Below are 26022 nucleotides of genomic sequence, written 5' to 3'. Positions count from 1 at the left end.
GTTTAGACTCCGGGTCCAGTGGGTTTGCAGCACGGTGTGAGCTCTGGTCCTGTACGGTGGGCCGTGAGGCTCACACAGTGCGCAGAGCAACCTTTTCTCTTGCAACCCGCTGCTGTCAATCATCTGCAGCAGCGTTACTAATGAGAACCAACACCTCTGACCTTTAACCTGTCTGTTTGTTTGACTTGAATGACTAAAAGAAACTAAAGTTTCCTCTCTTCCACAGGTGCTGGGGATGACCTTTAACCCTTAACCTGTCGACCTCGAAGCCCTTAGATGTAATGTAATGGATAAGCCAGCTGGGTAAGTCCTGTTTGTAGGCAGTGGATGAATTTTCCAAGTGATGATGAATGGCGTAAAATGTTCAACTGCTCTGAAGCGTGAGTGAAATCAGCCTGACTGAACCTGAGGCATTGAAATCTAGACGTGGCGTTTACCGCTCTGCGTTCTCATTAATGATCGCTCTGCTTCCTGCAGGTTCAGCCATCGGCCATCTTTAATGAGGTGAGTGAAAAGTTATGCGAAATAAAGATTAACGTAATTTCCCTTATAATCTCTGCACTACTTCAGATTAACCAGGCTGTTTAATTTGACACCTCAAAATCCTGAAGTTGATTCAAAAATCTATTCAGACTGAATTTATTTTTTATTTTTGGTGTTGAGTGTATTTGTGCTTATAAACCACCTGATTCAGCAATCTGTCCAATGACTTCCTGTTAGTTGATACGTTATTCCAGAACATGATTTGGGTGGGATAATATTTGGATATTTTAAAATTTTCAGACTGAAGCTTAATATTTTTATTTTAAGCTTTCAGGCGGATCTGAAATTGATCTTCAGTAGATTTGTTTCCACCCAGTTCTCACACGAACTGATTAGAATGTTACTTAGAATAAAAATGCATTTTCCATCTGCTGGTTTGGATAAAATGGAGCGTGATTATTTTATCATTATTATTATTTCACAAGGCTGTAATAAACAAGATTCAGAAGTTGGAAACTAACATGGACAGCAAAAAAAGTGTCAATCTTTAATTTCACTAACTAAAGGTGTCAAATAACTAAAGCATTTTTTGTATTGAACCGACATCAAAAAATACTTTAAAGTTCAATTCAAAAGTACTTCATTGATCCCAAAGGGAAATTAAATCATCTCAAACTTCTGACCTTTCATTTGACTGTTATAAGCATCTACAAATTACTGTAATATCAACGTGTCAAATGGTAAACAAAACAAAATTGTGTGGATTTTTCCTAAAGTGCCAATCAGAATATTTTTTTAAGGCAGAGCTGAGGAACTGAAACACAAAAATAAAATTTCAGGAGGGAATCTGGAACAAAAATATTGATCCGATACCAACTTGGTAAACCGCCTTCAGCCAGAAAAAAAACTTCAGAAAAATTGAGGAAGTTGTTTTGAATTTTGCCGTTTTTTTCTAATGTGTATAAAATTTTACAGCATTCCTTTTTAGGTCTCGGCGTCTCTGAGGTCTATCCCGACGGGCCCTTCATGTAGGGCCAAGTCGTTGGAAATGCCTCAAAGAGGAAATCTGTGGTTTCGCTTTACCCAGGTGTTCTGCTGTGAGCATTATGGGATACAACTGCAGGACAACAACATGATGACAAGCTTCAGAAAGACGGATTATCGACCAGATTTAACAGAGACGTGTGTTTCAGGTCACAGGTCTGGCAGAAATGACTCGGACAGCGTCAGAATGCAAGATGGCGGCGGGATGATTTGGTAAGTTGGGCTGGAAAACGTTTGTTATGGAAGAAGCACTGCGTGGTATCTGCAGCCAGCTGCTGCATCAGCTGGTTAGTTCAAAGGTCAGTGCTAAAGAAACTCAGCTTCTGGCATCGTTGGTCTTCATGCTGCCTGTGTGTGGAGTCCTGGTATTTCAGCTGAAACAAGCTCATCGCCACAACGGTGAATTAGAGCCATTGTAGATTTTTTTTTTTATAGAAATTACATTTCCAGCAAAAAGCTCTGAAGTTTCGAGAATAATCTCCAATTCTTTAAAATTTTTGGATATTCAAAATTCAGATTTTTTTCTTACAAATTCTCAACTTTTGGAGTTCAGATTTTTTTTGTTTTTTCCTGGACAATTCTTGCGTTCAGTCAAAAATTTTATTAAAATCTTCAAATGTTGAGATTATTTCAGAAATTTAAGAAAGAAATTGGACACTGAATTTTGAGGTATTTCTCTGAAAAGTTTATTACTCAAACTCAGAAATTTTAGGGGATTATTAAGAAAATGTCTTATATTAATCTCAAAACTTGAGTCTTTTTTTTCTTTACAAATTTCTGACTGTTGGAGCTCAAGATGTTCCAGAAAAAATACAATTTGAGCTTCAAAAATTTAAAGTTTGTGACAAAGTAATTTTGAGATCTCAAATGTTCTTGAAGGAATTTGGTGGTATTAAAATTTCTAGGTCTGTTTTTTTGGTGGAAATGTGCTACTCCCTTATAATGGCCCTTTATATCAATATGTTTAATTTTATGTTATTAAATCAATAATTTTGTTTTCCTTCTTGTTTAGCTCTTGGAGCTGGGCGTCATCTAATAACTTTCCTGTAAGTATTTTTATTTTTGTCTGTGTTTTTCAGTGTTAAGCAGCACTGCGGTGTCTGCAGCCAGTTGTTTCATCAGCTGGTTTGTTTAAATAGCAGTGCAAGAAAAAACTCAGCGTCAGGCATCGTTGGTCTCCCAGCTCCCCATGTTGGGAGTCCTGGAATAATGGCTGAAACAACCAAACGCTTGACTAGGAAAACCTGCATGCGAGGGTGCAAATGATCGATTAATAAGTTGATTTGAATCTTTCAATAAATTGAAAGATTTCATTAAAAATCATTAAATTAACATTTTGTGTCAGCTGTGTAAAATATTGACTGAATAAACGGAACATTATGGGTTTTCTCAGATTATTAAACTCCATAGTAGCACATCAATAGTTTTTGCCGCTGCTTCGTCACGGACCTGAATGAGCGACATTAAGGTGAAACTTGAGGAGTTGAGTGTTTATTTCTAACAGAAACTCATAAAGGGCATTTTACATCATATAACGGACTCTGTTCGGACCGTTACCCCTTTCCGTTCTGCAATATTCCTGCCGCCATCTTTGTTGGGTTTTTTTTATAACGGTCGGCTCCGCTTTGAGAATGACCAGCGGCGCCCTCTGCTGGATGACGGCCAAACTACAACCCTGAAAGAATAACTAAGCAGACCTTATTAGTTAATCCATTTGGACTCATTTTAATAAACTTTTTTTGTTTTGGCGCCGGCACAGCTGGCTGCTTGCAGACATGAAGTAATTTCCCTGCTGGGATGAATAAAGTACTTCTATTCTATTCTATTCTATTGATGGCAATTGTTTGCATCCCTTCTGTATTCTTTCTTTTAATATTTTGGATAAGATTGTTGAGATATTTGATGTCTTATTTGGTTTTTTTCTCCAGGGTTCAACTGAAGCATGTATGCTGTAAGGTGAAGTTTGAACAGGGATTCTGTGTCACAGGTGAGTTTCTGAAGTTGCATGTTTGTTACATTCTGTCCAGTTTGGTCATATACCAAGGCTTTCAGGATCCGGTGTTCCTGACTTGCTGTGGACTTGACCAGAAATCAAAACCCACCCCAGTGAGCCTCTGCAGCAGCGTTTGTAGAGGACTCACTGGGGACATGACGCCTGCAAACATGCAGGAAACCTGGCGCATCAGAAATGTAGAAACTCAAATGCTGAAGAGCTGAATTTTTATTTAATATTTTTCAGATGCAGATCAAAGCAGACGTGGACCAGCTGAGGGGAGTTTCCTCTGATGCATCATCTTCTCCAGATTAAAACTAAATGAATTTTTCTTGTATGTAAACTTGAATAATTTGTAAGCAGATTTTTCTTTTGTACGAAAATAAATAAGACCAAAGGATCCTCGAGTCTCATTTATGCATTCATTTCTGTTTTTAGAGGGAATGTAAAGTAAATTTTTATTTTGCTCAATACAGTGTCAGAGTTTCAATTAAATTAATTAAAATAAAAACTAACCAATTTCAAAAGTGAATTGAACTTGACTGAATTAAAAAGGATCATTGGAAATGGCTGTATGACCTCATTAAATTAACTTTTTTTTGTTTGCTTAAGATGACTTAAACAATTGAATTGATGCTATATTAATATTCTGAACTGACGTGAATTGTAAAAATGAACGCATATGAAATTTACCACGGTGCTAAAAATTAGAAATGGTTAAATATTTGAAATAGAGTTGTTACCATTTATATATCTTAACTTGGACATTTTAAATAAGTTAAACTGGAAATAATTTTTAGTTTGAATTTATGTGGTAAATCGCTTTAGATTTATGTTCAGTGACGTAAAGCGCTTCATATTGCGTTGTTGCTTAACTGTGCTATGCTAATTAGCTTGTGCTTCCTAACGGTTAAATTACATCATCGGTATGAGGTTAAACTTAACAGTCTTAAGCTTAATTAGATCATTAAAACGTAGTAGAGAGGGACCTAAGAGTTATTAGGATACCTGAGACTTAAGTTGCGACCAAAAGCCGAGACAGTGGCTCAGCTAAATGAACCCTAACGAAATAAAAATAGACATTACATGTTTTCGGGTCTGTTGCAGTTGTCCCCCCATCCACCAGAGGGCGCAGCCTCCATTTAATTAAAAATATGCCACAAGGGTTGTGTTGGGGGTTTAACTCAATAACAAGGCTGATTTACGTGTTGTTTACAACTCAGGACGTCTCCACAGTTTACCTTTAACTCCAACTTCAGAGTCGAACTGTCGCTGTTGGTGTTAAACGGTGAGTTAAAGTTTTATTTACAACAGTTTCGGTTTCCTAGCAACTTTTTAGGCTGTTTGCTGTCATAGAAGAAGGTTGTCTTGTTTTTGCTCCCTAAAATCGCCTGTATTGGAGATCTGCGATATTTATAATCTAAAGAGCTATTTTTCCCCTTAATCCTAAAACAAGTTTACATGAAAATCTACACGACCTTTCGGAAAGATAATTCATGTTAAAAAAATAGATCTTTTGTAAACTAAACGCTAATTCAGGTAAAACTTAATAATAGATAAACAAATACTGACTTTAGAGTGTTAATATTGCATCTTTTTGCTTTGGATCAATGAAAACATGAGACCCAGATAGACTCAGGTAAGGGAGGAGGAGGGAATCAGTTCATTGTTTTAATTTCATTAATCTGGTTCTCTTGAAAGAAATCTCACCTATTTCTGCTGTTTTAGTAATGAAAGGCAGTTATACTTAAATTCACGCGAACAAAAGATTTTTGGGAGGATAATTTTTCATTTGATAGTATTTCTTCAATAGAAAGTAGTTTTTGCTTTGATATTTCATATAGCAATACTGATAAATTTCACTTTTTATGGTATAGAATCTGAAATTTTAAATATTTTATATAATTTCTTAAATGTTTTGGTTAAAACAATTAAAAGGGAAGCCATGCTTCTTCTCATTCTTTTTAAAATGTGCCAGCTATTTGGTTGTATAGTTATTGTGCTTAATTGTTTTCTATTGTGAGAGGTATGTTTTTATGTAATAAGTGGGAAGGTAGGTATTACTTACATGTTCCAAAATAAAACATTTATTTAATAAGGACATCCATTTCAGCCTCATATTAAAAATATTCTAGGAGCTCCTATTGTCATTTTCATGTTCAAATTCTTTGCAGATTTGACATAAAAGCATTTCCTATTCCAGTTTAAATATCAAACCATTATTTAGTTTTATAACATTACAGTTGAAGGTTATTATGAGCCACTTTGGAGAGCCTAGATAGCAAATGTGAGCCTGAGAGGCAGGCAGAGTACTCAGAAATTATACTTAAGTAAGAGTAGCACTACTCTTGAACCAAAATATAAAGTTATGTGGAAATTTTGGTTTTGCAAGAGCCAAAACTATAAATAACAAAATTAGAAAAATAACAAAATCAGACAAAAGAAAAAAATTCCAAATCAGTTTCTTTCCAAATGAAACATTTGAAACTTTAACAAAAACTGCAGGTGTGTGTCTGTCTGGTGAAGTTTTGGTTTAAAAATGTTTGTTTTTCATTCAGTGGGTAGAAAATCCAGAAATCTAACTCAACTAAGAGTAGAAATACTTCATAATGAAATTACTCAAGTTAAAAGTAAAAAGTATGGCATAGTAAAAATACTCCTAAAAGTAAATTTTTTCCAACAAGTTACTCAAGTAATTGTAATTAGTTACTACCTAACTCTGGCGACCTCTGACCTAAACAGTTTTGAAAAAAGCTCCTAAGAGTGTCTGTACCTTTTCTTTGGTTGAACTGTGTGTTTTCTGTTTGTTAGTTACATTATTGAATACTTGTTATTGTCTTCCAGCCTTGTTGAACTATGACCTCTCCAGAAATTGCCACCCTGTCCTGGGGCCTGATGAAGGTGAAGGGATGCTCCTCCAGCTACAAGGACTGTAAGGTCTGGCCCGGAGGCAGCCGGGCCTGGGACTGGAGGGAGACTGGGACTGATGTGAGTAAAACCAGAATAAATATAAACGCTGTTAGAGATTTTAAAATCTGTTCCTCTGAGGAACATTATGACTTTGTCCTAGCATTACCCAGGAGTGCAACCTGCTGACCTGGAGGAGGTGATGAAGAAGGGAATAGAGCTGCTGGTCATTGGGAGAGGAATGAGTGAAGCTCTACAGGTAAATTATATTCTTTAAAAAGTCAAGTGTAATGTTTGTGCAACACCAGAAATCTCAGTAACAAACTAAATTACAAGAGTTTATTGTGACGGACATTGCTGATCTTTCTGTGGGTATCATATAGTGTTTATGTGTAAGGGTCAGCTTAGTCGACCCCTCAGCATTACGCCCCTAATCCCCCTCTAGAGGAGGCAGCAGACTAGCAACCACTGAACTGTAAGGGATACAGGATTGCAGAAATAAATCCCAAAAGGGGATTGGTTCAACAATCTCAGCGCATGCTGCATCAGCTCACAGGTCAGATCGACTCGTATGAGGCGGAAGGACAAAGCCATCCGAATCAGGAAGTTTGGATCTACTGTAGGGCTGGAACGATTAATCAGTTATTTAAAGAATCATTAACTAATTTAATAATTGATTAATCATTAACTGGGGTATACAGACTCAAAAAGGGTAATATGCAGAAAAAACAACATATTCCAAACAGCAATTAAGCCAAAACTGTACAAAAAATATTTACATTTTGCAAACAAGATGAAAAGATGTTTATCTGTAACTATGTTCTACCCAGAACTCCTGTAGTAGCATCATTTTAGCTTTACCTGGTTCAAATTCTGTAATAAATAAACATATAAATCCAAATATTAATAGGTTAATTGAAAAACAGTCACCAGGTTAGCCCAAAATTGGGCTAACCTAATATTGATGTTAGACGTGTTTTTTAGCTGCAGATGGATCCTTTGCTGCAATGATCAAGTTTTCACTAAAGGATACTATGTTATGTCATTTTAGGCAATAAAATGTATTTTCATCTTTAAAAAATAAATTGAATTTGTTTGCATTTTTATGCATTTATAAATGTGGATAAAATAAGCTTAAATGGTTAAGTGAGAATACGTCTTATTTTTCCCCATCAGATTACTCAATTAGTCATCGTAATAATCAATAGAATAATTGATTACTAAAATCAGGTATTAGGTAGCCTGAGTCAGCAGTGGTGGGATTGTGATGATTTAGTTACACAGACTTCTTTCATAATCATAATTTTCAGCCATTGTTTACATCCTGACAGCGTGTCTGGCTTCTTCAACTGCAGAATTATGAAGCGGTTCGCACGTCAATGACGAATCGAATCCAACGTCATGACGTTCTGGCACAAATTGTGTTGTTGTTTTTTTTGGAAGTGAAAAGGTCGTAATTGGGCTAATTACGTTACTTTCGCTACCTTTTCTAGCTGTATTTAAAATTAAAATAGCCTGAAAAAGTTATTTCGATAAAACGATTTCCCAATTGCTAAGCCAAGTCATTGTGACCTACGTTATGTACTCCTGGCCTGCAGAGGGCAGTATTGAGTTGCCTTGGTAACGGAGCAAGCCGAATAAAGATGGCGGTTCAGCTATAAATACACCGGTCTCGTCTCGTCCATGCTCCAGACGTTACATAAAGACATAATCGGACACAAAATCACCCCGTTTTTCAGCCAGCCAACATACAATAGTTAGAAAAGCCTCTCGGTGTCCCGTTGTGATACTAAATGATGTTGTGATCGGTTCACTGCTGCAATATTTGAGCCACAATCCCATCTGTTCTGTAGCGTAATGTACCGTAGTTCCTGTTTAGACGTGCACGTTTTTTCTCCACAGGTTCCTTCTTCGACTGTGGATTTCGTGAAGCAGCAAGGCATTGAAGTCCGAGTCCTTCAGACTCAGAAGGCCGTCGCTGAATACAACAAGCTGGCCGTTCAGGGAGCCAAAGTGGGCGGCGTTTTCCACTCAACCTGCTGATTCCGCCTCCCTGGACGCGATTAAACATGTTTAACGGAGCACTGTTCCCTGGCCCTAATACTGCATCTCATACCTGGATAGAAGGTTAAATCAGTTTTTATTTACACCGAATTTACAGGAGTAAAGTTGGGCCTCCAACCTTCTTCAACTTAAGCAAAATTGGTGCCACATGGTTGTGCCACTACCATTTTAAAGCTATTAATAAATATTTCAAGAAGTCATCAAAGGTCAACTAGCCAGTCCACATTTACAAAATCAAACAAATATGATTTTCGGGGGGCAAGTTGATCTCTGGTGACTTCTGGAAACTTTTATCTTAAAATCGATAACAGCACAGACGATTGACGCCAGTCGTTAAATCTGAAGAAGTGGGAGAACTAACTTAAGTCAGTTAACTCTACTGCACTTAAATACAGTTGAGTTTTGAAGCTCTGAAGTTCATTAAACTTCAGCTGAGATGCTTCAAACTTCAAAATCAAAACATGAACTTTTATAGAAATGTATTTCTAACAGCCTGCAGCACCAACAGTGTCTAAAACATTCGAAATGGTGCTTATGTGTTTTATTAAATCAGTGAAATGCTGTGAAACGCTGATATGAAAGTGTATTTCTGCCTGTTTGATTACATGAAAACCAATAAAATCAATATGCTTTCCAAACGTTTGTGAAGTGAAAAACAAAATTCCATCCAAATAAAAATATTTCCATCTGCGCTTTAAAAATCCAGTCAGATCTGAAGCAGTGTCTCGTAGATTTGGGGTCCGGTTATCTTCGTGCAGGTTTGGGCATGATGTAGACTTTGACAGGCTTGCTGAACGGGATCGTTCCTTCGACGGCGGCCTCTGCTGGTGGGAGGCCGTCGATGCTGTCGCTCCATCCAGACTTGTTGGATGAAGACGGAGAGGATGAAGAGGAGCTGTAGGCCAGCAGGAGGCGCACCTCGACTTGTGAAGGCTCTGGGGAAAGTCAAGGCCATCATGTTAGCTGAAGGTCAGCGTGAGGAGCTTTAAGCGGTTGGTTGTACTGACCCGTCCAGGCGGTGTGAGAGAGGTAAACCTGGGTGATGAGCCGGTGTCTGGTCGGTCCCGGCTTTCTGAAGTCTGCCGGTTTGGGATGGATCACATGACTTTGGCCGTCTGGATACAGGACCTGTGAGTAATGTTTGAAAGAACCGATAAAGGTTTAAATATGCAAAATCCGACAGAGCCACACAAAAAAATTTGTACTGAAACTATTGACATCAACAAACCTCCAGGTGGCCGATTCTATGAGTAGAGCTAAAACAATCAATCGTGATTAAATCAATCATTGAAATAATCGTCAACTAATTTAGTAACTGGAGTATGCAGACTCAAAAATTATACATTTTACATTTTAAAAAATCCTTTGTAAATATGTTTTACCTAGAACTCCTCTAAACGTATAGTTTTAGCTTCATCTGGTTCAAATTTCATAAATAAAAAAAAATCTATTAATCACCTTCTGCTGTCCAAACTGGTTAATGCAAAAATAATTTAATGGATACATAAACTGGTGTTAAGTCAACCAGAAATGGATTAGCTTTTCTCATTACTGAGTATTTTTAGCTACAGATGATCACTAAAGAAATGCTTTTATTGCATAAAATGTTTATTTTCTTGTTCAAAAAATGAACTGAATTGTTTACTTGCATGTTTAAAACATTTAAATTAATTTTTTATCCAATTAATTGTCAGAATAGATAGAAATCCTGGTCATCTGTTAAAAAAAATATTTGGAAATATAAAACTTAGTAGATTTTTATAAGACAGCCCACATCACATTTTGCAAAGTCAACAAAAACATGTAAGTGATTTTATTCTAGGAAAAAAAAGCCCCATGTTCTCACAAAAAGCATCAAATGTGACTGCACTTTTTCCTCATTTGCCTGTAACTTGGCGTGAATCACAACTCAAGCTACTAGAATTAGTTTGCCCTCCCGGCGTTTGGCAGGTTTGTAAGTAAGCTGATGCCAGAGTGAGTCAGCGTCTCATGAAGGTTCATTTTAGCTGAAGCTTTTAACACATGCTGCAGAAGAAGTTTGGTGTTAAAGGGGCAGAACTTGTGTTTTCCAGGCACACGGTGGCATATTAGTTGTTATAAAACTGCTATATATATCACATACGACTTAAAAGAAATCTGGCTTTGTAATTTAACAACTTAAAATTTGACCTCTGGCTCTTTAAAAACTCCTGCTCTTTCTGAAATTCCACCTTCAGGACGTCCTCACAACATGGCTCCTCTATCAACCCCTTAAAGGTTTTTACCAACGTTTCACTGAGAAGTAGCTCCTATAATGAGCTCAGCTGATTCACAGTTTCACCAGGTGTTTGCTAATTGCTGCTGGCTAGTCTGAAGGAGCTGAGTGGGGCGGAGCTGCATCTCGAAGGCGGGGCTAGGTCCACCCAAGTGTTTTGCACAGCTGAATGGCTGCCATGGAGATTAAAGGGTTTCTCAAAAATGCATGAAAGAATCAAAACAACACTTCAGGGAGTAACATTATAACATGATGTAAAGCTAAAAAAACGATCCTGTCTTTTAGTTCCTTTAATAGGAACGAGTTGTTTACTATCAACAGGAAACTAGTACTTTACAAAAAGTACTAGTTCCACTGGCAGATTATTTCATGTAAAATGTGGGGAAAATGTCATCAGTGAAATAATCTGCCAGTGGAACTTGTACTTATTTTTTATTTATCAATATCAAAGAATTATTCACTTAAAACAAGCTCCTATATCTTGCTGAAAAGTTACTTGTAAGTTAGTTTTGTCTTATTTTAAGAGAACTAAAATATTTGCACTAGAAACTAGAGAAAAATACTTGGTAAGAAGAAGTTCTTTTTGCAGTGAATCGCTAATATTTGCACCCAGAACATTCTGGTAAAACAAAGTATGAAACAATCAGCAGCATTCTTTAAATTTAAGGTAAAGCTCACCTGAACTTTGACCTTATCCTGGGGATCCTGGACGTGCTCGAGCGTGGCGTCGATGTCCAGCGCCACCACCAGGCCGGACGTGAACCTCAGCGGGTTGTCCGACTCGCCTGTTGGCTCGATGATGGTGGCTGTGGCGCGATGGATCTGTTACACAAATATGAAAATATGTTGGTATTAGATCTGCTTTGTGTTGTAGAAACTGTCTGATTGGTTATTATTTTACCTGTTCAGGTAGCCTGAGCTGCAGCAGGCCGCTCTGTCTCAGTGTCGTCTGGAGAATCTTCACCAGCTCCACAGGTTTACAAGACAAGAGCCGCGGCATGATCTCCAAAAGTTTGTCCACAAAGCTGTCCTGGAGGTGGGGTAGCTCTGTCAGGAACATCCTGAGGGAGCAGAAAGGCGGCAAGCCACTGAGTTACTACAGCTAGCAATCTAAAATAGCCTCTCAGAAGCTCTAAAAACACTGATTAATGGCTAATTATACAATAAAATACACTAACAGACTAAATTACCTCTGAAAAGACTCGATCTCCTGCAGGAACTTCTCACAGCTGCTGATGAGAAGATCCAACCTAAGGAGAAGTGACAGCTGGGTGAAAACTCTGCACAAACAGCGGCTGAGCGCTGTGTGTTTCTGTACCGACCCTGGTCTGGTTCGGGCCGTCAGGACCAGCTGCAAGGCTTTGGCCTGAAGGCGAACATGGTGTATGGTCGCCACCTCCCTGCTTTCCAGACTGCTGTACAGAAACTCCAGCTTGTAGGTTTCCTCTAAAATCTACAGAAAAACAGACTAATGAACTGTTTTAAGGCTATGATATGTATTTCAATCTTAAGTTTGCGTGTTTACCTGCTGAGCTGCAGCTGTAGCAGTGACGTTTTGTTTCAGGCAGAGAGGGACGGCCATGTTCCACAGCTTCTCCTGCAGGGCCTGAACAAAAATAAATTATTTTTTAAAGAGTTTTACTCTGAAATTAGTTCTCTTGCAGGAAATCCAGGTAATAATAAAAAGGGGGCGCATGCTACCTTCATGAGCAGCAGCTGACAGCGCAGGTATGTAGCACAGAAATCAGCAGCTCCAGCAAGCTCAGTCTGCAGCTCACCCAGCCGCTGCAGATCTCTGTTGAAATAAAAACGACAAGGTCACAAAAATCCATGCACATTATCAATTAATAAGTTCGTTTAATGATTGATTTTATCAACTAAAAATTAACTGATGAGAAGCCATTTTCTTAAAAATTTGGGTTTTCTTTTGGGACAACCGTCTTTCCGTAACATGACGGGCCTTTTTTGTAATATGATGAATTTTTTAAAAAATAAGAACATCATCATATTTTTAAAAATATTTATTTGTTAGCAGGGTTAAATACTGACTCAAATAGGAAATCGTTTGCTGAATAGAAAAAGATACAAATAATCAAATGTGAAACACTTAACACTGCATTCATGCAGAAGTACCGTCTGTGGTTACTCTTGAAAGGAATGTTAACACTTTTGTCCATGAAGTCCAATAAGTCCTGACAGCCCTCAAAATCAACCGTTTTTATCGTCATCATATTTGTTTTCCATCGTGTTAAATTTATTCTGCTGTGACCTCCGCTCTCTAGCATCACATCATCACCGCGGTAGTAAATCAGCTAATTTTAGCTGGAAAGTTGACTCTGCTCCATCTTGCAGCTCGACTGAATGAGAGGTGATGACACAAGAAACTTACTGAGTGTTTATATTTCACATCAGAGGCGCATAAAATGCATTTTCCATCCCAAACCGGACTCTGTTTGGATCGTTTTACTTTACGTGATCCCGCCGCCATCTTTGTGTCTGTCTCGACGGCTCCGCTTTAAAGAATGACCGGCGGCTCCCTCTGCTGGATGGCGGCCAAACTACAACACTAAAAGAAGGTCTAAGCGGCCGTTATAAATTAATCGAATGGAGCTAATTTTAATCTAAAACTATTAATCTAAGTATTTTTAAGTGAATCTCAAAGATTGTCTTTGGGGTAAAATTTAACTCCATTCAAGACTATAGATGATTATTTTGTATGTTTGTTAAAGTCCTCTAAATAACTGAGGTTAATAAATCTTAACTTTGTCCTGTTTAAATGCATCTGTGCAAACAGGAAGTAAAAGCAATAATCTAATCATGGGAACAAAAATTCAGATGAGCTCCTTTACTGACATGTTCCTGAATGTTTCCAAGAACATTTGAGCAACTCCAGACCACAACACTGCCTCACTTTTTATTGGTGCTGCATTTTATGATTCATAAAATCATGAATCTTTAGACATTTCAGCAGTTTCCTCCTCAACAGAGTGATGCTAAGACTGTTTTTTTTCAAAAGCATTTTCAGAGTTTGACCACATTTTTTAACATTGAACTTTATTCCCTCCTGTCCTACTTCCAGTGCGATGTTTACCGTATTGTGAAGTTCAACAGGTCCTGCGCTCCAGGTGTTTCCAAGTTCTGGATGGTGCTGACCCTGTTGAGACTCTGCTGGAGGAAGAGTTTGGCCGACTCCACCGAACCAGAACCGCATCCTGAGTCCACGGAGTCTAGACTGTAAACCTGCTTCCTGCTGGGCAACTGAAGCAAACAGTTACAGGAAATGTCTCATTTAGTACAAGTTCTAGTTCCACATAGCACTGACACAATCAATCAGATTAGTCATGATTAATCTACAACTAATTTAGTAATCAATTATTCACTAACCAGAGTATACAGACAAAACAAAAAAAACACTTGCTGAAAGAACACCACATCCAGAGCATTAATTAAGCCAAAACTGTACAAAACATACATACATTTTGCATTGAAAATAAAAAAACAAACCTTTATTCTGTAAATATGTTCTACCCAAAACTCCTCAAGAATCATACTTTTAGCTTCAAAATGTTAAATTAATAAGCATACATTAAAGGAATGGTGTTATAGCATTTTAGGCAATTAAATGTTGATTTTATTATGTTAAAAATTAATTGGATTGTTTTTTCATTTGCATTTTTATGCATTTCTAATCATGTTTTAAAAAAAACATGAGCACTTAAATGAAAAATCTGCAGAATGTGTTCATTTTCTTTATCTGTTTAGTAAATTAATCATCAATTAGCAATTAATCGATTTTTCTAACGATTAAGTGATTAATCAATTAGTAAAACTTTGCTCCAGTTGCTCAACAGAGTTAAAATATTTTTCTAAAGTGAACATAATCTCTTGAAAAATGCCTGCAAACTGTTTTTTGAGGGTAAAATCCTGTATTTCCTTATTTATTTCCAGTGTGAAACAACAAAACTACTTTAAATTTTCTGCAGGATGTGTTAAACATTACTTGCTAAAAGATTTTAATGAAAATAAGTAAACATTCTGGAAGGTGAGTGTCATTTTTACCTCCGTTATAAAAATAAGCTTAAATGAGATGCTCTAAGGCAGCTTATTCTTGATTTATGGGAACTAAAGGTTCACACCTACCAAAGTCTTTAAAAAGTTTTAAATAAAACGTAATGCGAGGTGATTTGCATGAAAATAGAGAGAAACTGTTAGGCTGTTTGTCATCATTTCTCACCCTGAGTGGGGGAACGAGGTGCGACAGGCTGTCCCTCAGGTAGGCGTAGTGCCTGAAGGTGTGGTCGGAGAACAGCGCCGGCATGGTGGGACACGACTTGGCGGCGTTGAACACCAAAACCAGAACCGCGATGTCTGAGATCGATCACATGAGTCAAGAGGGACAAACAGATTTCACTCAGATCAACTCTGCGACATAAACCCTGTGGCATAAAAAACACTGTAACAGCTCTGCAGAGGCAGAAAAATTAAAATATTGAGGAAAGTATTAAAAAACTAAACTTTCTTCTCATAAAGTACATTTTGAATATTACCACACTGGTTTCTGTTCCTCTGTGCTTTTTACTCACATTAAAGGGGCAGAGTTATGCGTTTTCTGAGCCATTTCATATCACATATGACTTAAAAGAAATTTTACTTCCTGTTTTATCACCTAGAAATTAGGCCTGTCTCTTTAAGAAACTCTGCCGTCAGAAAGTCCCAACATGGCTCCTTTCTAAACCCTTTAACGTTTTGACCAGCGTGGTACTGAGAAGTAGATTTCATAATGAGCTCAGCTGATGCAGTCCCACCAGGTGTTTACTAATTTCTGCTGGCTAGTCTGAAGGAGCTGAGTGGGGGAATGCTACTCTGTGAGGCCTGAAGGCGGGGCTAGGTCCATCCAGGTGTTTTGCACTGCTGAATGGTTGCCATGGAGATGAAAGGATTTCTCAAACATGGATGAAAGAATCAAAGAAAGACTTCAGGTGTGTTTTTGATAAAGACATTATAACACGATGAAAAGCTAAAAAAAAGTCGATTTTACATATTACTGCCCCTTTAAATAAATTTCTGGGGTATGAAAGATACAGGCTGGGTCGTCCATGTCAGGCTCCGGTGTGTCGAAGTACGGGTGAGTGCTGAGCAGCTCGGGAACCAGCGGCAACACCAGTGTTGGGTGGCGAGATCCAAGAAACTTCAAACATCTGTGTGAAGGAAAGCAGATTAAAAACAAATCAAGGACAAAGTTAATGCAAACTTAACTTAAGTTTGTAACAATACTGGAAACATAATGGAGTTAATTTAATAATAATTAGTAAATAAACTGCTGGACTATTTTCCAGAAATAATAGGATCCTCTCTGAAACGCTGCAGAATTTACAGGCCATTATTTTACAACAACTTATAAAAATTACTCTGTAAAGATTTACTTTAGCCAAAATTTGAAGGTTACTTTTTTTAAATTTCCAAATTACTTTTGTAGAGTTACTGATTCAGGTAAGTTTTATTAAACTGCAATATGTAACTTTTATGAATAAAGATATTGTTACATATTTGTTGAAACTGTTGTGACAGTATGGCATAAAACAGAGAATCTGTGAAAAAATAAATGCATAAAAATAAAAATAAAAAAAATCAAGCAAATCTTCTCTCAGTGCTAGAAACAACCAATCTGTGCCAGAGGCCGGGTTTAGTACTGTCAATCACCCATCCTTGTGGTGCTGCTCACCCCCCCGTTACTCTCTGTTACGCTGCATTTAGCACAGTTGATCATGAATGCTCAGGCTAGCTAGTATAGCCACCGATAACACAGAATAAACAGTTTTCCTGCAGCAACAAGTTGCTTCTCTGCCATTAGCACATTTAGAAGCGAGTACATGAGGATGATTGACAGCGCTAAGACCCTCCTGGTTGTTTCAGGTGAGGAGTGGTGCATTTCTTCAGAGGCCAACAGTAGCTCAGGGAGGAGGTGGAGGAGATTGATCTATTAACAGATTATCTGTCTCAGAAACTCTCACAACATGGTGACACTTTTCACAAATACGCCAAAAATAGATTCTTTATAAAAGTTACAGACTGCAGCTTTAAAGGAGTGTCATGTAAAATAAACTTTATAAATAACCTTTAACTTTCTGGAAAGTAACCACAAAATGACTGTTTGCTTCACTAATTTAAGGAAATAGAATATTTTTTACTAAACCTTCCAGTTGTACTGAATGTTTTGGATAAAAATAAGTAATAAAGTCTTACTTCCAGACGGAGTTGCGGTCGGTGGGATATTTGTTGAGGTTCTTCAGCAGCTCCAACAGCGCCAGCTGGATGCACTCCTTGGTGGAGACGTTGGTGTAACAGAGCAGCTCATGGAGAGCTTCCCTGATGTCCCGAGACGAGTCCTGGAGACAAACATCAACTTTATCAGCATCTTTACTCGCAGCTAAAAACAAAGCGTTCAGGTTGTCCCGACCTCCAGGACGGCCAGCACGGTGTCCAGCTGGTCCTCCCTGAGCGTTATGTGGGTCGAGATTTCTCTCAGCACGTGGATGGACTGCAGCCTGACTTCCTCGATCTCATCATTAAACATGTCGACGAGGAAATCGAGGCACTTTTCGGCAAAGCTGGGAGACGAGCGGGCGAGCTGGCAGAGAGCCTCCACTGCAGCGATTCGAACCTCTGAGGAGGAAATGAAGAGAAAACACGAGTCTGAGTCAAATGTGTTCCGGCACAAAGCAAAAAGACTCAAAGTGAGAAGAGGATCAGTGAAAAATATTACTGAATTGGCACCAAAATATTAGAATAAACCGGAGACCTCTCCAAAATCAGGAAGCGGACTACAGCGCAGGGCATTCTGGGTAAATACAACCAAAACAAACACGCTATTGTAGCGCAAGCGGGAGAAATGGCTCGTTGTCTTTTGCTAAAAACAAAACAGAAATCCTATCCCTAAACACTGCATTGTTGCATTTTGTGAAGAAGGAAGTTGAACTCAGTTTCTTCTTCAGAGGTTTTAGGTGCAGCGCCACCACAGGCGAGGAGGGGAACAGGTTTTTCAAAAATGTTTGGTTCGTTTGACTCAGTGCAGAGTGAAAGAGAAATGCAGCAGCTGAAAATGTAACAAATGTTGCAATTTTGGACCCCAATCGAAGCGAGTCTACTGGACGATCAGGTGTGAAATCAGTCTTAAAGGAGACCCATTATGTTTCCTTGGACAGGTTAGGACAGGTCTACGGGTTATACAAAACATGTTTATTACATTTTTTGCACAAAATTATTATTAGAGAATGAGATTTTATTCTGCTTAGTTCTGCCTATTTTGAGCTGTTTTAGGGTGTCTTGTCACTTTAAATCCAAATAATCTGCTGCTGGCAATGCCCCAAACTCAACCTTTACACTCACAATTGTAAATGGCTCCAAACAGATGCGTAATTGTACAACCATACATCTTTGAAAAGTAGAAGTGAGGCCTCCTGCACAACCAAAAAGAATGTAGCAAGAGGTTTCTGGATGGTAGGTTAACAAAAAACACTTGTCTTTTCCAGCAGCCATTGTACAGAGCATACAGGGTAAAACCAGCTGACCAAACATGCTGAAGCTTAGTTTGGGTTGCTAGGTAACAGACTTGTCCGGCTGGGGTTGCTGTGTAACACTGCAGTCCCCGCCGAATGCAACTTCACTGGGAAATTTTTGAAAAGGCTCATTATCCAGACACCAAAAAACATTCACTTATTGCCACCAAAGACCGTCTGGGTGTTTTCTTAAGCAGTAGAAACCGAAATGGAAGTACAAAAATGTGCAAAATTAGAATTTTGGATAATAGGCCCCCTTTAAAATTCAAATCTAGAACCAAAAAGGGGCCAAATTTACACACAAAAACACAAACTGATTTGACAGGTACCAAACATCTCGTCCTCGAGGCCGTGGACGAAAGCACCGCAGGCCCCCGAGGCGATGAGGTTGACGGTGTTGGTGTCCAGTTTCTCTTTGGGGGCATCATCGGCCCACTTCCTGCCAGAGGAGAACTCTCCGGATGCGAAGAGCTCTTTGGCTCGTTCGTGAGCCGTGCGCTTCCTCTGAACACAGAAAGGTCAACGGAAACGAACACATCAGATTTATTCTGGTGAAAGCACAAAACAAACCTGAACATACTCACTCTGAGATCCGACATGAGCTTCTTATCCAGAGTTTGCTCCAGAAAGTGATGGCTGACCTGCAGCATGGAGCCCTGGGTCGCCAACATTAAACATCCGCCGTTAAAATTCACGGATCCAACATATGTAACGACTGAATCATTTTGATTTCCTCACCAAGGTTTTAGCAGCCTGCACCCGAACCATCCAGGAACCGTCGCTCACCATGTGACTGATCTTCCCAAATGCATCGTCAACCAGCCGGATCTCCTCATTGGACGATGGGATGGGCACAATGCTGACAAGCAGAGCAGAAAATACATTAAATATTTCCCCTGATTTGAAGAGTTCAACTCAAACTCAATTAAATTTGACAAATCTTCTCATCTGCACCTCAATTTCCCTCCTTTTATTAAATAATCCTTGATGATCTAAAATTTCCACTGCTGTTGATTTAGATCAGTGTCAAACTTATTTTAATTGGCCACATCAAGATCATAAATGTTCTTAAACATATTCTTGTGCCAGAATATATTGAGAGAACTCATTAATAAACTGTTAAAATATTAACACTGAGCAGTCACTTCTTGATTTCATGATAGTTTTTGTAATTCTTCAGATCCAAAATCACTGATTTTGTGGAAAATATTTGACAATTTTCCAAAAAGTATGACTGTCAATATGACTTTTTGGACTATAACTTGACATCAGGGCAACTGAGGCAACAGTGTCGTAAAAATAACAAATACCGCCGTTTGTGACTTAGCAAAACTTAAACCCAATGTTTGCAGATAATTTGTAATAAACCCACATTTTTAAAGTACTAACTGACTGACTGTGTTACGCATTAGCGAGAAAAATCACTTGGATCTGTGGATTTCACAAAAATTTTCTAAATCATGAAAAACTGGAGGGACTGATGTAATTTGACAATAAATAAAAACTGATTTGATTTCACTGAAAAACACTAATCTTGAAGCACACTCCAGTTATTTTGAAGGCTCTTCACCACAAAAGCCCAAAATCCTACCAAGTATTTTTGTCTAGTTTTAAAGTGCAAATATGTTAGTACTTCTGAACTACGCAGCGTTTCAGCAAAATATAGGCGCTTGTTTTAAGTAAATAACTCCTTAATATTCATGAAAAAGTTAAAGTTTCATTGGCAAATTATTTAATTTATAACACGAGGAAAATGTCTTGTTTTAGGGGAAATAATCTGCTAGTGGAACTAGAACTTTTTTTACTCAATATTAAGGAATTATTTACTTAAAGCTCCCATATGTTGCTGAAAAGTTATTTGTCAGTTTGTTTTTTCTTATTTCAGGTGTAATAAGATATTTACAGTAGAAACCAGACCAAAAACACTCCCTCTGGAGTCTACAGGACCACATAAAAAGCTACAAAAGGCCAGATTTGGCCCCTGCACCTCGAGTTTGACACCTGTGATTTAGAGCGAGCCTTATGGTTTCGCTGTGATCTTTACCTTTCTGAGTAGAGCTGGCTGAGCACCCAGACCATCTGAACAGCGGCAGAGCGGACCTGTTCATAGTCGTCAGACAGCAACCTGCAGGCCTGGAAACATGAAAAACATCAACATTATCCTTCCACAGCAGCTGGTCGATTTTTAAAGTTTCTAATTAAATCTGAGAGAAGAGAGTCAAAGTGCATCACATTTGGATTCAACAGATTCCAACCATCTGTCCTTCATTTTCTTTTATTGTCAATTTTCAAAGATTTCTGTAGGTTTTCTTTCCAGACACTTTATCATTTTCCTTTGTCTAACTTGATGTTTCCTTAAAAACCTGGAGATTTTATTGGTTCCTGCTCCAACTGTTGGACCCAGCCAGTTCGAGTAGCTACACCTTCCTAACGGCGTTTTATAAATCCATCAATCAACCACCTGTTAACTGCTGAATTAGATGTGTGTCTTATAAATGCGAATTATTAGTTGATTCTAATAAAACCCTTGTAGTTTTTTTATTGATTGTGCAACAGGACTCATTTAAACGTCTAAATATTGCTGCTTTGTTTATGTTTTGTTTATCCGTGAGCACCTGTTCATAAATTATCTGATGAATCTTCATTCCTCTCTCATGAAGCTGCAGCTGGAAAATAAATTTGAAAAAAAAAACATAATTAAAAAAAGCAGTAATTTAACGGTGAAACTGAACAGAGAGTTTATTTCTGTGGCTGGTTGTACCATGGCTTTGAGCGCTGCAGTGCGCACTCTGGGGTCCTGGTCTGAGAAGTAGGTACTGATGATACTCTGGACGTCCCGGACTCCTCCTGCAGATCCACACAGCTGACACTTAAAAACATTTAGCAACAATCCAAACACAAACACGCCCGTAATACTTTCTACGTTACGATTTTCAAGGTTTGTGTCACAGCAGCAGAAATAAAATATACTAAATTTATGATGCTGGTCAGAGTTGCTGCAAATTATTCATGAGAGCATTTTCATACGATTATTTCATTTTTAAAGAATAAAGAGAAAAATTAATCAAGAATTAACATCTGATGTTTTCTACAGTAACGAACTGAATACTCAAAATATGGAGGGATGGATGGTTGGATGTACGGTCGGATGTATGGTTGGATGTACGGTCGGATGTACGGTTGGATGTACGGTCGGATGTACGGTTGGACGTACGGTCGGATGTACAGTTGGACGTATGGTCGGATGTACAGTCGGATGTACGGTTGGATGTACGGTTGGATGTACGGTCGGATGTACGGTCGGATGTTTCAGACCTAGCGATGAGCTCGGTCCCTCGCCGTCTTTGGTCAGAGGCGTTTCCACAGTTCCCAGGAACCCCAGCAGCTGCAGACATTTGTTCCTCACCCCGAAGTTCGTATCGGAGAGAAGCTGAAGAGGAGAAACAGGAAGATATTCAAGATGGCGCCGCGGCGTCCCCACGGCGACGCCCAGATTTTACGCAGGCGGTCTCACCTTGCAGGCCACCTGGACGAGCCGCCGCCTGACAGCCGGACTCTCTGGCAGCTGGCCTCCGATCGCCAGCAGGGAGTCCAGCAGCTGAGCCAGAACCTGATGGGATTCTGGAGACATTTCATAAACCGTCATCAGCACTGCAGCTGCAAACAGTTGCATTTACTGGAGTAACTGTTTTGGGAAAATAATTAATTTTAGGAGTATTTTTACTTAAGTAATTTTATTATGAAGTATTTCTACTCTTACTTGAGTTAAATTTCTAGATTTTCTACCCAGTGAATGAAAAACAAACATTTTAACCAAAACTTCACCAGAGGCACACCTAGGCCTGTTGCGATAAACGATAAATCGATTAATCGTACGATAAATTAAAACTATCAACCTCATTTTAATTATCGGCATTATCTCTTCCGGCCTTTTTCTCTTTCTGTTAATGACACTGAATGAAAAAAGGCTCAACTCCGGTGCTCTCCACTGACCCTCCTTCCTCATTTCCTTAGTGTAAAGCCCAGCGCACACGACACGATCTTAGAGCTGTCGGCCGATTATCGGCCCATTTTCAAAACCTGAGACCACACATTAGCCGACAGAAATCCTAGGTATAACGGTTCGATCGGGTTCGGTCCTGCCGTGTGGTGTCCAACAATGGGCACAAAATAATGGCTACAAGTTCAGTTAACTAATTTTAAAACCAGACATTAATCAATGCTTTACTACAATCTACCTGCAATGCATGTGGCTAAAGTCAGAGTAAAGTCCTGACTGAATGAAAATCATTATAACTTATTTACGTCACGTTAACGAAGAACAGCTGAAAAGTTACCGGGTTTATCAACTGCGGTAGCAATTTCACTCCAACTCCTCCCCTTGTCATTTCTATTCTTTGCATGTTGAATAAACATTAATGTTGTTTCCACATATCATCTCCGATGTCCGCTGGACTTCGGGTTGCGCCGTGTCAGCTGTTTGGGATTCCCCTCCATAATTTCCCCTCAGAAAACACGGAGGAGAATCCTCGCTTTCTGATTGGCTACCTGTCACATTCAACAGGCTGCGTTAAACTCCCAGTCGGGGAAAATCCCTGATTAGGATCGGAGCGGCGACGTAACACACCACACAATACAGGATGATCGGTTATGAAATTTCAAGCGACCATCTTAGAAAGACCAACGTTCTAAGATTGTCAAGGGGAAAATCTGGGCAAAAAATCATGTAGTGTGAACTATTGCATCAGGTAGTCAATGTGCCCATCTTCTCTATTTAAATCTAATTATTACTGAAGGGCAACATAATATACAGACTTCATAATCTACACTCTTTTGGTTGAATGCAGTATTTATTTCCACTTTGGCTTTATGTTGTTTAGGTTTTATTCAAGTACATTTGTTATTAATGGAGATGTGAAAGAATAGTCTGATTAGGCGGTGAAATAAATTTGTGGTACAACCTTTTGTGGCAAGTTTTATAACATGTTTCGCAAATTACCTCATTTTGTTCGACATCCTCCATATAAAATCAAAACCACTGCCAGATTATTGATCCAGCTGTTTCTCTTCAGAACTAGACTAGATCATCTGATTTGTTTTCAGTTACCGTCTCATTCAGCCGCTCGCCTCAAATTCTCGCTGTCACCATGTTTGTTTGTTTTCTCCGCAGGCAGTGTGATTGTAGAAAATTTTCAGGTTGGGAGGGAGGGCAGTGATGCATTCATAGGGTGTCGGATAAACCATACTCGCAGTGAATTTGACGGTGAAAGTTTATTATTTGAACGACAATTTATACTCGATAGTTGCGATATAGCCATTTTAACTATCGTAAATTGAAAATATCGCGATACATCGAGTATACTTGATACATCGCCCAGTCCTATTTTGATCAGTTACTCAGTAGTTTTTGACCCAATATTTTTTTTACTCTTACATGAGTAATCTCTTGGAATTTTTACTTTTACTCCAGGTAGAACATGTTGAAGTAGTGTTACTCTTATTGGAGTGGTACGGGTCTTACTCTCATTTCCAAGCGTATTAATGACGTCGTCTACGACGCAGTCAGGGCTGAAGCCGTTTGTTTTGGACAGCAAACCCAGAAGAGATGCGATTTTCAGCCTCACTGAGTTATCAGTCTCCTAAACGGGAAACAAAACAGGGAATTATTACCACCAACAACTGTAAACAAATCCAAAACCTTGTGACTATATGTAGATCTGTTGCGTTAGCTTCACCTTGTAGTAATGCTCCAGCAGGATCTGGATCACACCCTCCACGCTCTCCGCCTCCACCGGTTTGCGTGCGAACTCCAGGAGGTACTGCAGCGCATCGGTGGCGTTGGCGGCTTTGCAGAGGTCGATGTGCAGCGCTGCGGATTTACTGGGCTTAGACAGGCGCAGCTTCTTCACTGGAGCTTCTTCAAGAGGAATCTGCAGGAAACATGTTAGGAAGCCGGAAGATAACAATTTAGCATATTTTGTTACAAAAAACAGAAATAAAACTGTTTTATTTGGACCTCTACATACATACATATGGACATACCATACATATGGACCTCTTTAGGTCCATATGTATGGACCTAAAGAGGCACAATCTAGATCTGCGATCTGCAGCTTCATTTATTACAGCTAGAAACTAGCCATCAAGCTTGAAATCTGTGTGCTGAACCTTCAGAGCCACATGAAGACAGTTACAAAGTCGGCTTTCTACCACCAGGATTAAAATCCGAAAGTCCCAGCAAGATCTAGAGAAACTCATCCATGCATTTAATTAGTCACATTGATTACAGCAACAGTGTCTTCAGAGGTCTGAATAAAAAGTCAATCAGACTTCTGGTTATAGCCTACGCCGCATCCCCGCAACCAGAAGCAACATTCAGTTTTTATGGTCCTTTACTATAGAACAAACGCCCAGAAAACTAAATAATTTCAGAAACATTGAGTCTCTTTTAAATCACGGCTAAAAAACATTTGTTTACAACCAAATTTGATAAATAACAACTGTAACATCATGAAGTGTATTCTGTTTTTAAACATGTCATTGTTTCCATTATTTTGCCACTGTAATTTAAAGTTTTTTGCTGGTTTGTTATTTTATTCTCCTTCTAATTACGCAAAGCATTTTAAACTCAATCAATATTTCATTTAAACTGACGGAACTCTGGTTATTTTGCAAATATGTATTAAGTTGTAGTGATATATACGCCACAAAACCTGCAGGTATAATCCCACAAAATCTGACTACGATATTGACTCAGTGGGGCTGAATACAAATGCAAGCCATGTTTTACAGTTTAATTAGCTAAACATGTGAAAAGTCATGCTTTTTTTTTTTTACTTCGCTTCAAAACGTCACATTAAAACGTATCTTCTTATCTGCTTTCAACGACCGATACATTTAACCTGTCAGAACAGATTATACACGTTATTTGTGTCAGTTTGTATTTATAAACTACCTGCTAGTTGGCGTTAAGGAAGGCTAACTGGCTCAGTCCGGAACTCAATTGTAACATCATCGACTGAAATCAATTCCAAATATTATATTTGAAACGATTAAAGCGATCCCAACGATCACAGTAACCGTTATAAACTGGGTTTTGACTGAGTCTGCTTGAATGTTGCTAAGCTACATTAGCTAACCAGCTAGTTATTCTGCCGGTATATTTCCCCGTTTTCCTGTTTGTTTTACAACTGAACAAAAAGCGAGAAAAACAAACAACATCTTGTGTTTACCTGAACAACTTTGGAAAATTCCTCATAAACTCGTTTTTTCAAATGTGCTGCCATGTTCTAGCAAAAGCAGCTAGCTGATTTTTCACACCAACAACACAGAATTGTCCCTTTCAGCTTTCCGTAGGAACTCACAATACCAGAGTCGAAGAGAAGGATGGAGAGGAACGTCAATGTGACGTTCACGTTCCTTTTGTAAATTACGCTTTCACTTTATGTACATATTTATGTCGATTTATATCTCTTAATAAATTGTTATTTAAAGATTATTTAATGTCTATTGAAAGAATTAGGTGTAGCCATATTTATCAAGTTTATCAACTTTTCTAACAAATATTTGTTTTAATTAACCAATTCCACGCTAAAATTTAAATAACCAAAAATCAGCCAAAATTGTGTGGAAGAACTAATAACAAAATTAAGTATTTATTTATTTCAAATGATTTTATGGCAAATTCTCATTAAATCAGCTAAAATAAACCAAATTAAATG

General features: G+C 38.5%; 2 protein-coding genes and 2 non-coding genes across 4 annotated transcripts; 3 read left to right on the top strand and 1 right to left on the bottom strand.

Moving 5' to 3' along the window:
- Nucleotides 1-1482: 1482 nt before the first annotated feature.
- On the top strand, nucleotides 1483-1613 carry LOC111612108. Its single transcript, XR_002754411.1, has one exon. It is a non-coding gene; the product is annotated as a small nucleolar RNA SNORA18 (small nucleolar RNA).
- Nucleotides 1614-1774: 161 nt separating this feature from the next.
- LOC111612105 lies at nucleotides 1775-1912 on the top strand. Its single transcript, XR_002754408.1, has one exon. It is a non-coding gene; the product is annotated as a small nucleolar RNA SNORA8 (small nucleolar RNA).
- Nucleotides 1913-4669: 2757 nt separating this feature from the next.
- Nucleotides 4670-9129, top strand: aamdc (adipogenesis associated Mth938 domain containing). The gene is made up of 4 exons (XM_005810548.3): nucleotides 4670-4808; nucleotides 6365-6508; nucleotides 6591-6686; nucleotides 8330-9129. Exons 2-4 carry the CDS (start codon nucleotides 6377-6379, stop codon nucleotides 8468-8470), a joined length of 369 nt encoding a protein of 122 aa, XP_005810605.1. The 5' UTR covers nucleotides 4670-4808; nucleotides 6365-6376; the 3' UTR covers nucleotides 8471-9129.
- Nucleotides 8737-25647, bottom strand: ints4 (integrator complex subunit 4). The gene is made up of 24 exons (XM_023351613.1): nucleotides 25534-25647; nucleotides 24037-24231; nucleotides 23823-23940; nucleotides 21816-21922; nucleotides 21617-21731; nucleotides 21063-21148; nucleotides 20917-20967; nucleotides 20346-20434; nucleotides 19040-19160; nucleotides 18886-18957; nucleotides 18631-18805; nucleotides 17203-17408; nucleotides 16989-17131; nucleotides 15828-15943; nucleotides 14980-15113; nucleotides 13837-14003; nucleotides 12447-12540; nucleotides 12271-12351; nucleotides 12068-12198; nucleotides 11936-11995; nucleotides 11647-11806; nucleotides 11424-11567; nucleotides 9499-9619; nucleotides 8737-9426 (listed from the first exon to the last, which is right to left on the bottom strand). The coding sequence occupies exons 1-24, from the start codon at nucleotides 25585-25587 to the stop codon at nucleotides 9236-9238; spliced, it is 2931 nt and encodes a 976-aa protein (XP_023207381.1). The 5' UTR covers nucleotides 25588-25647; the 3' UTR covers nucleotides 8737-9235.
- Between the last annotated feature and the right edge of the window lie 375 nt (nucleotides 25648-26022).

This window comes from Xiphophorus maculatus, chromosome 18 (genome assembly GCF_002775205.1).
Source record: "Xiphophorus maculatus strain JP 163 A chromosome 18, X_maculatus-5.0-male, whole genome shotgun sequence".
NCBI lineage: Eukaryota > Metazoa > Chordata > Actinopteri > Cyprinodontiformes > Poeciliidae > Xiphophorus > Xiphophorus maculatus.
This window is presented reverse-complemented; position numbering and strand designations above follow the sequence as displayed.

Bases quoted from the DNA above. Each gene is read 5' to 3' on its own strand.
- ints4 (XM_023351613.1), bottom strand. From the start codon at position 25,587: ATGGCAGCACATTTGAAAAAACGAGTTTATGAGGAATTTTCCAAAGTT. The intron at 21,923-23,822 runs GTAAGACCCGTA...AAATGTCTCCAG, and splicing joins TAATACGCTTGGAAATGAGA to AATCCCATCAGGTTCTGGCT. The intron at 18,806-18,885 runs GTGAGTATGTTC...TTCTGTGTTCAG, and splicing joins AGCTCATGTCGGATCTCAGA to AGGAAGCGCACGGCTCACGA.
- aamdc (XM_005810548.3), top strand. From the start codon at position 6,377: ATGACCTCTCCAGAAATTGCCACCCTGTCCTGGGGCCTGATGAAGGTG. The intron at 6,509-6,590 runs GTGAGTAAAACC...ACTTTGTCCTAG, and splicing joins GGAGGGAGACTGGGACTGAT to CATTACCCAGGAGTGCAACC. The intron at 6,687-8,329 runs GTAAATTATATT...TTTTCTCCACAG, and splicing joins GAATGAGTGAAGCTCTACAG to GTTCCTTCTTCGACTGTGGA.